The sequence below is a fragment of the Apis mellifera genome, linkage group LG6 (genome assembly GCF_003254395.2).
Source record: "Apis mellifera strain DH4 linkage group LG6, Amel_HAv3.1, whole genome shotgun sequence".
In the NCBI taxonomy this organism is placed as follows: Eukaryota; Metazoa; Arthropoda; class Insecta; order Hymenoptera; family Apidae; genus Apis; species Apis mellifera.
The window spans coordinates 6,609,652-6,619,946 of record NC_037643.1 but is presented as its reverse complement, the minus strand read 5'-3'; the positions used below and the strand labels follow the sequence as shown (position 1 = coordinate 6,619,946).

At 22.7% G+C, this 10,295-nt stretch overlaps 2 protein-coding genes across 2 annotated transcripts; one reads left to right on the top strand and one right to left on the bottom strand.

The window, feature by feature from the left end:
* The first annotated feature begins 423 nt into the window (after positions 1 to 423).
* Positions 424 to 6,302, top strand: LOC725216 (DNA-directed RNA polymerase I subunit RPA1). The gene is made up of 5 exons (XM_001121092.5): positions 424 to 692; positions 785 to 5,139; positions 5,256 to 5,411; positions 5,495 to 5,798; positions 5,879 to 6,302. The coding sequence occupies exons 1-5, from the start codon at positions 509 to 511 to the stop codon at positions 6,004 to 6,006; spliced, it is 5,127 nt and encodes a 1,708-aa protein (XP_001121092.2). The 5' UTR covers positions 424 to 508; the 3' UTR covers positions 6,007 to 6,302.
* LOC409451 (thioredoxin-2) lies at positions 6,139 to 8,199 on the bottom strand. The gene is made up of 4 exons (XM_003250360.4): positions 7,856 to 8,199; positions 6,714 to 6,830; positions 6,532 to 6,645; positions 6,139 to 6,444 (listed from the first exon to the last, which is right to left on the bottom strand). Exons 1-4 carry the CDS (start codon positions 7,877 to 7,879, stop codon positions 6,382 to 6,384), a joined length of 318 nt encoding a protein of 105 aa, XP_003250408.1. The 5' UTR covers positions 7,880 to 8,199; the 3' UTR covers positions 6,139 to 6,381.
* Between the last annotated feature and the right edge of the window lie 2,096 nt (positions 8,200 to 10,295).

The window sequence follows — 10,295 nt, the reverse complement described above, 5'->3', positions numbered from 1 at the left end:
GGATGAAAAAATTAAAATTATTAATGAGGATTTGGATTTGATTAACAATTATGACACAGATATTGATAACATAACAACACGATACTTTTATATTAGTTTTATACTGTAAATAATTTATAAATCTGTGATTTGTAAAGATATTAATATCATTATTTCTCGCATAGTGTTTTCGAGTATTGATATTTTATTTTATGTAGGGAATTTTTTCGACAATTGTATATATTTAAGTATTAGGAATTGATAGACCATGTGACAAAAATTTTATAACCTATAACTTATTTATAAATAATTTATAAATAATTACATTGAGTGAAATTTTTTAAAAAATATTAATAAAATTAATAAAAAATAGATAGATTATTAAAATCATCATCTTTTTTAAGAAAAATTATTGTACGCGAATAGATAATATCTCTTTTCTAATAAAAAAAATTAATGAAATTTCTATGAAATTTAAAAAAAATAGATTTGTGTTTTAGAAAAAAAATATAAAAATACATTTATCAAAATGGTACAGCATAAATATCATACTCCACGTTTAACTCCAAAACATTTAGATCCAAAATGCTTAATGTTTTCTATGTTTACTGCAAATGATATAAGAAACTTAAGTGTTGCTAAAATAAGAACACCTTTATCATTTAATATTTTGGGACATCCACTAAAAGGAGGTTTATATGATCCAGCATTAGGTAAATAATTCAATAAATATTATATATATATATATAAAATAGAAAAAAAAAAGAATTAATATATTAATATATATTTATTTTTATTAATTTAGGTCCTCTTTTAGAAAGTTCAGATCCATGTGGAACATGTGGATGCAATGTATTCAAATGTCCAGGTCACTTTGGACATATAGAATTACCTATGCCAGTCATAAATCCATTATTTCATAAAGGATTATGTATGTTAATTAAATTAGCATGTTTAAATTGTTTCAATTTACAAATTCCATCTTATGTAAAATTATTACTTTCTGCAAAATTGAAATTACTTCAACAAGGATATCTCAGTGATCTTGAAAGTTTAGAACAAGAAGTAATGATTGTTGTCTTTAATTCAGATAATCCTTATAATGTTGATATACAATCTGTTCAAAATGTTATTGATAATTATATTGAAAATCTTCTTAATAAGCAAAGATTTAATCAGTCTTTTGTACAATACGATGAAACTGATATAAACACTAAAAATATTAATACACAATGGCATACTTGTGTTGAAAATGTTCTTAAACAATATACAACACCAAAAATTTGTGTATATTGTGAAGAACCTATATCAAAAATCACAACATTAAAAAATAAAATAATGACAACTAAAATATCTAATCTATCTAATGAAACAATTCAATCACGTGGTGTAATACATAAATTGGATACTATAATGATAATGCCTGATCAATCTAAAGATTATCTTAGAAAACTTTGGCAAAATGAAAAAAATTTTTTAAAGGTTATTATACCTTGCTTTGGAATGGTAGATATTGAATATCCTACTGATATATTTTTTTTTGAAGTAATACCAGTTCTACCACCTATAGTAAGACCAGTTAATTTTATTAATGGACAAATGATAGAACATCCACAATCTCAAGTTTATAAAAGTATCATTCAAGATTGTCTTGTACTTCGAAATATTATTCAAACAATTCAAGATGGTGATACAGAACAATTACCAGAAGAGGGAAAAGTTGTTTATGATCACATAAAAGGTAATACAGCAATTGAAAAATTACATAATGCTTGGCAAAATTTGCAAGTAAATGTAGATCATTTAATGGATCGTGACATGAATAGAACTACAGATTCTGCAAATTGTCAGGGACTAAAACAAGTTATAGAAAAAAAAGAGGGAATTATTAGAATGCATATGATGGGTAAAAGAGTTAATTTTGCTGCTCGATCTGTTATTACTCCAGATCCTAATTTGAACATAGATGAAATTGGTATTCCTGAAGCCTTTGCATTGAAACTAACATATCCAACACCAGTTACACCTTGGAATGTTGTACAATTAAGACAATTAGTTTTGAATGGCCCTAATATTCATCCTGGAGCAGTGATGATTGAAAATGAAGATGGAAGTATACAACGTATTTCTATTTCAGATGCTATTCAGAGAGAGGCTATTGCAAAACGTCTTTTAACAACAAGTGATAAAGCAAATAAATTTTTTAAAGGCATTAAAATTGTACATAGACATTTACAGAATGGAGATATTCTGTTATTAAATCGTCAACCAACTTTGCATAAACCTAGTATTATGGCTCACAAAGCACGTATTTTAAAAGGAGAAAAAACTTTACGTTTACATTATGCTAATTGTAAAAGTTATAATGCAGATTTTGATGGTGATGAAATCAATGCTCATCACCCTCAAAATGAGCTAGCCAGAAGTGAAGGTTATAATATAGCAAATGTATCTAATCAATATCTTGTACCTAAAGATGGTACTCCATTAAGTGGCCTTATTCAAGATCATATAATTTCTGGTGTCCGTTTAACAGTAAGAGGAACATTTTTTTCACGCGAAGATTATATGCAATTAGTTTATGCTGCTTTATCTACAATACAAGATAATATAATTCTTCTTCCTCCTAGTATTATAAAACCAATAGCTTTATGGTCTGGTAAACAAATTATATCAACTGTTATCATTAATATTATTCCACCAAATCAAGCGCGTATTAATTTAACAGCAAATGCCAAGATCAATGTAAAACAATGGCAAATTGAAAAAACAAGACATTGGAAATGTGGTACTGAATTTTCAAATCCCAATACAATGTCAGAAGCTGAGGTAATAATACGAAATGGAGAACTATTATGTGGTGTACTTGATAAAACACATTATGGTGCAACTCCATTTGGTCTTGTACATTGCATTTTTGAATTATATGGAGGAACATGTTCTTCAAAATTATTAAGTGCTTTTGGTAAATTGTTTCAAGCAGCTTTACAAAGAAATGGATTTACACTTGGCATTGAAGATATTTTATTATTAAAAAAAGCAGATAAGAAACGCAAAGAAATTATTTCTAATTGTAGAAAAATTGGTGAAAATATTCAAAAATCTGTGTTGGAATTACCTAATGATACACCTATGAATATAGTTACATCTAAAATGGAAGAATCTTATTGGAATGATCCTAAATTTCGCGCTCAAGTCGATCGAAAATACAAAACTGCATTAGATATTTATACTAATGATATAAATAAAATATGTTTACCAGCTGGTCTTTTGAAAAAATTTCCAGATAATAATTTACAATTAATGGTTCAATCTGGTGCAAAAGGTTCCACTGTAAATACTATGCAAATATCTTGTTTACTTGGACAAATTGAATTAGAAGGAAAAAGACCACCTTTAATGATCAGTGGAAAAAGTCTTCCAAGTTTTCCTGCATATGATCCAACACCAAGAGCAGGTGGTTTTATTGATGGTAGATTTATGACAGGAATTAAACCTCAAGAATTTTTTTTTCATTGCATGGCCGGTCGTGAAGGTCTCATTGATACTGCTGTGAAAACTAGTAGATCAGGATATTTACAAAGATGTCTTATTAAACATCTTGAAGGATTAGTTATTAATTATGATTCAACAGTACGAGATTCAGATGGTAGTTTAGTACAGATTTATTATGGAGAAGATGGACTAGATATACCGGGTTCACGATTTTTAAAAAAGGAACAATTAAATTTTTTAATAGATAATAAAAATGCGATTATAAATGAAGAAATGATAAAAAAATTAAAAGAAGATTCAGATACAGATAAAATTTTAAAATTGGTGAAAAAAATTAAAAAATGGGAAAGTAAAAACGGAAATACATTACAAAAGAAAAGAATTAGTCCATTTACAAGATTTTCAATGGAAAATATGAATATTAAGAGTTCAAAATATAAAGAAATCGATAAACAAAGTGGAAGAAGCAAAGCTGCTGTTTCATATATGAGAAAATGGATAAGAACTACTGAAGAAGATAAAAAATGGATATATAACAAATGTATTAGATGTCCTGATCCAGTAATGTCAAAATATAGGCAAGATATAGATTTTGGTGTACTTTCTGAACGATTAGAAAATTTAATAGATGAATATCTAACTAATAAATCTAAAAATTTTATTATAAGGAAAAAAGATTTAAGAGATCTTTTATCTATGAAAGTAATGAAAGTTGTTTGTCCACCTGGTGAGCCAGTAGGTTTATTAGCAGCACAATCAATAGGAGAGCCATCAACACAAATGACTTTGAATACTTTCCATTTCGCCGGTCGTGGAGAAATGAATGTTACTTTGGGTATACCTAGATTACGAGAAATATTAATGATGGCATCAAAAAATATTAAAACACCTAGTATGGAAATACCATTTCGAAAAGATTTAAAAAATGTAATAAAACGATCAAATAAATTAAAATTAAAATTGACTAAATGTATTTTATCAAATGTTTTAGATAATATTATTGTTAATAGAAAAATGGAACAATGGCCTAAAAGACAATTAATATATACTATAACTATTAATTATCTTCCACATAAATCTTATAAAGGAGAATTTTGTGTTCAACCACATGAGATATTAAAAAAAACTGAAGAAATTTTTTTCAAAGAAATATTTAAAGAAATTAAAAAAGTTGCTAAAATAACAGGTGCTTTATTACATGTTGAAGAGGAAAAAAAATCTATATATGAAGATGATGTTTTATTAGATCAAATAGAACCTGATCAAGGAACAGAATCTATATTGAAACCACAAACAAATTTAGGAGAAATGCATGAATCTTCAGATGAAGAAGCAGCAGCAGAGGATGCAGATGCAACTTTAATACGAACAATTTCGCGTCATAGAGAAAATCAAGAATATGAAGATCCAGAAGAAGAGGAAATGGAAGACATAAATGAAAAAGAAGATGATATTATAGAAAATGAAACAGAAAAGTTAAGAATTGAAGTCCAAGAACAAAAAGAAGATGAAGATGATGATGACATAGAAAAAGAAAAATCAGAATATATTACAAATGAAATATATAATATACATAGAAAGAAGAATATTAAAAATATGTATGTTAATGCATTAGAATATGATTATGATGAAGAAAAATTTTCATGGTGTAAATTAACATTTTGGGTAAATAAGAAACTACATATATATATTATTTAAATTTAATCTAATATATAAGTATATTTTCTTAAATTATGATATAAATAATTATATTAATATTTATAATAATAATAACTTTTCAGTTACCTCTTAAAATGTTAAAATTAGATTTACCAACAATAATTAAAAATGTTGCAAATAGAGTTATTTTATGGGAAGTACCTTGTATAAAACGTGCTTTTACATTTCAAAATAATAATGGAGAAACAATTCTTAAAACTGATGGTATTAATATTATAGTAAGTAAAAAATTTTTATATTGGTCATAATTTTGTATTATATTATTTATTATTTTTACTTATATATATTTTTTTTAATATAGGAAATGTTTAAATATGATAAATCTTTAAATTTGAATCAATTATATTCTAATGATATTTATAGTATTTCTCAAACATATGGTATTGAAGCTGCTAACAGAGTTATTATAAAAGAAGTGAGAGATGTATTCAAGATGTATGGAATTACAGTTGATTCTAGACATCTGTCTTTAATTGCAGATTATATGACTTTTGATGGTAGATTTCAACCTCTTAGTCGTAAAGGAATGGAAGAATCAGCATCTCCTTTACAACAAATGAGTTTTGAAAGTTCACTTAATTTCTTAAAAAATGCAGCTTTACAAGGTAAAAAAGAAAATAAATTGTTGAAATTATTTACTGATTGAAAAATTACATATTTAATATTTTTTATTTTTATTTTTTAGGAAAACGAGATAATTTGGAATCTCCTTCTAGTCGATTAATGTTAGGTCAACCTTGCAAATCTGGTACTGGAATATGTTCATTATTAGTAAAAATACATAAACAATCGGAAAATAATGCAATTGTATAAATGTATATTAAATATCAAAATGTATATTAAATATCAATAGTGTTATTTAATAATGTAATTATATGTAATTATATAAATAAATTTAGTAATTAATTTTTTATATTAAATAATAAGATAAAAAATATTGATGCATATTTTTATAAGCTGATTATACTTTATTTTGCAAACAAAATATGTATAATAAAATTGACAATGTATTAACACAAATTTATGTATTTTTTTACCTTTATTTTGCGAATAATAAATGGCTTTATTTCTTAATAAGAAAGGTAAGAATATAAGAGTATAAGAAGTTTCTGCTAATCATTTTTGTTGATTAATATTAATTAATAGATAATTCTGTTTAAAAATATTTTTATTATTAAAATTATTTATTTATTTGTGCTTCTGAATTGTGCTTTTAAGTTTATCATAATTAGCACCAGAAAAGTTTTCCAGCTAAAACATAGAATATATTGAATTATTAACTCTTAATTACTTTTTTTTACTTTTATGAAATTTATATTAATTTAAAATTATACATACCACTTTGTTATTTTTGATAAAAACAAAGGTAGGCATACTGGTAATTTCATATTCACCAGCAATATCTTCGCATTCATCTACATCAACTTTCAAAAAAATAACATCTTCCATTTCCTATTATAAAAAGATGTAAAAATTATTTAATAGAAATCTTTTTTATGTAAAATAAGATAATATCTAACCATTGATAACTCTTCTACTTTAGGTCCAATCATTTTGCATGGACCACACCACATAGCAAAGAAATCAATTACAACCAATTGGTTTCCAGCTTTTTCAAGTTGATTTTTTAAATCACTCTGTAAAGATAATATAAGTAAATATTAATATTAATATTATTAATATAATATATTCATATTAATATAAATATTAAATATTGATTAAATTTTGAAATAAAATTATGTTTTAGTATATTTTGTTACCATAATTGATAAAAGTAATTAAATACAATAAATTATACTGTTATATATATAATGATTTTATATCATTTTATATTTGTCCTAAATATAGTTATCTACTTCTGGTTATCATTTGATATTAGTAAAGTAAAAAAAACAAAATATTTTATAATAAAAGTATATATTATTAAAATTATAAAAATATAAATTAAATTATTTAGAATAAGAAAAATATAAAAATATATATTTTTTATTAATTCACGATTTTTTAAACTTATAAATTTTTCTCAAAAATATAAAAGTTAATAAAAAAAAATAATATTTACTTAATATAATTCGATATGAAATAATTTATAAAAATCAATTACATAATTTAAAATTAATAAACAAATTATTGTCATATTAAATTATCCCGCCCATAAAATTTATCTATCATGGAAGCATGCTTGAATCGCATACCTTATAGATACAATGAATTCAATATTACAAACTATATTATGTGGTAATTGGAATTGTGATTGATGTAATATTAAATGAACACTACGTTCGAAAATATTTATTACATATATGTATTTTATATATTTAAAATAAATAAATGAATATCGAAACAATTCTACGATTGCAAGTACTTCATGCAATAGTTCATGCTTCGGGTCGAAATTTTTTCGTCACAATATGAGGAAATTTCGTTACTGAACTAAGCAAGATGAAATCGATTATTTCAAGGTCAATTATTTCGTAAAAAATATTTCGTAATTAATAAATTTAAATAAATTCCATTTTAAATTAAAAATATAATTTTAACTCTTTTTTTATTTAAAAAATTAATATGATTATTCAACATATATGAATCAAATATGTACGTATATTTTTTTTATTTATAAATACAATGAAATTTTATAATAAATATATTATTAATTACTTACGGCATTCTTAATTTGGTAAACCATTTTTATTTATTCTAGGAATTACGTTCTAAGCTTGTCCACAAGTACTACCGAACCAACAATTTCGATGCTTCGTTAACGACTGAGCGCTGTGCTCTGAATCCTCAGTAGTTCTATTCTTCCTTCTCTGACTTACGCTTTACTTAGTGAACGTGTTCTCCTTCACGTTTACTTTCTTTCTCTTTCTTAAATTTGGGTTCCATAGAATGATGTCACTCGATACAAGTATGGCGAAGGTAAAGTGAGGTGTATACTAGACATACGTATTTATTTTATTCGCGGTTTATCGAAAAGCTTTCAAAGATCGAACATTTTCGAATGCTTAGATTATACTGTACTTCCTAATTATTATATTTATATATATATCGTAATGATATAGTGCACACTTTCGAAGGATATTTGTTTTCATGTATGTATATTCATTTTTTAAAGTTATAGATATGTGTATATAAAATTGCAAAATATTACGCAATTAAATATATTTTTTATATTTTTTATTTTGTTAAACACTTGTCTTATTACGACACAATAGGATTAAATAATTTTTTTTATTAATGATAAGATATTACATATATTTCGACATTGTAGAATAATATTTACGCAATAAATAATTAATTTAATACTGTATAGATTATAAAAAAAAATCTTTAAAATTAAAATATTTTATTTAAAGATATATAAAGATATATTTTATATTTTTATAATTTTAAAACATTATAAAACATTGATCACATTCATGGAATGAATAGTATTAGAAAGCTTTCTCAGTAATATTCTTATAAACAAGTAACCTTAGCTATTATATATTATAGTACATAGAATACTGTCTCAAAGAAATCGATTAATACATTTACATTAGTTTTTATTATTCTCTTAGACTAACTATATAAAATATTTGTAATGTAAAATAATAAAAAATAAAAAAAATAATTTCATTTTTATAAACTATTATTTTTTACTTTAAAAATGACATAATATATAAATATACCAGATGATTTCATTTATGAAAAGTAGTAATATTCAAATGATATCATATTTCCTCTAACAATGACATTTTCAAATAAATTATAAATGCATTGTTAATTCTTTTCGAAATATTATTATGTTTAAAGTTGTATTTGTTCATAAAAATCTGTATTTTTAGCAAACCAATAATAGGAATTCAGTAATATCTGAATGACAATGCAAAAATTGATCGAGATTAACTTCCTTTTATATCTAAATTAGATATGATACGTCATATTTCCTAATTTATAATGCTTTTAATATTTAATATTTTTTTACTTAAATAACATAATATAATAATATTTAATCAAATTTATTAAATATTTATTAAAAAATATGAATTTATTTAATTTTTTAGTACGATATATTAAAACAAATAGTTAAATATTATTTTCAATTGAATTTTATCATAATATTTTCAATAAAAAATTTTATTATACTTTTGTTTATATTTCTGTTTATACATAATTTAACGTAAGATTTGATGTATAATTACATTTTTTTATTTTTGATGTATAATTATAAAATATTTTTAAATTAAAATAAATTATATATCGAAAAGTAGATACTGAAAAAAAATTATAAAATTATTACTTAATAAATAAATAACATTAATAATTGTGATTTTGAAACTTTTATTATTCAAACTTTCCATGTATTGATTAAAGATTTATATATAATACTATAGTAAATTCTATATAATACATATTTTATATAATATAATTAAAGATAAGCTTGTTATCACAATATTAAAAGCAACGTTTATAATGGATTATTTAAGAATTTAAATATATTTAAATAAATATAATAATTAAAAAAATAATATAAATATCAATTAAACATTATACGTATTTTTTTATTTATAATAATTCATACAAAGCATTATTATTATTATTTTTGTGACTTTAATAACAATAATTATTATGAAATATATAAATAACTTATTAAAAAATAATAAATAATAATAAATTTAATATTTAATTTTTTTAGTTGAAAAATTATAAATTATATTTTAATAATTTTTTATTTATTTAATATGCAAATATATTGTTATAATGTTAAATTAAATATTTTATAAAAAATATCATAGAAGAATATATAGAACTATATATTCTATAAAAGCAAAGGTATAGATACCATGTGAGTACTTTATTAAGCTTTATCAAGTTTCATTATCATTTAGTATTATTTTAGTATTAATAGCTTTATATCATTTAATATTGTATTATCGATTTAATCGTGGATTTAGTCTTAGAATTAGATTATATCAAGAATTAGATTAGATTAATACTAAACAATTAAAAAATATGAATGTAAAATTATGTAATTATTTGCTTTTATATCAGAGATATTTAAGTATATATTACAGAATAAATTTAAAGATAAAATACAAACTTGAGAGATTATAAAATAT

Coding starts and splice junctions, on each gene's coding strand:
- LOC725216 (XM_001121092.5), top strand. CDS start 509: ATGGTACAGCATAAATATCATACTCCACGTTTAACTCCAAAACATTTA. Junction 5,140..5,255: donor GGTGTAAATTAACATTTTGG/GTAAATAAGAAA, acceptor ATAACTTTTCAG/TTACCTCTTAAAATGTTAAA. Junction 5,799..5,878: donor AAAAAATGCAGCTTTACAAG/GTAAAAAAGAAA, acceptor TTTATTTTTTAG/GAAAACGAGATAATTTGGAA.
- LOC409451 (XM_003250360.4), bottom strand. CDS start 7,879: ATGGTTTACCAAATTAAGAATGCC. Junction 6,831..7,855: donor TTTACCAAATTAAGAATGCC/GTAAGTAATTAA, acceptor TTATCTTTACAG/AGTGATTTAAAAAATCAACT. Junction 6,445..6,531: donor TTATCAAAAATAACAAAGTG/GTATGTATAATT, acceptor TCTATGTTTTAG/CTGGAAAACTTTTCTGGTGC.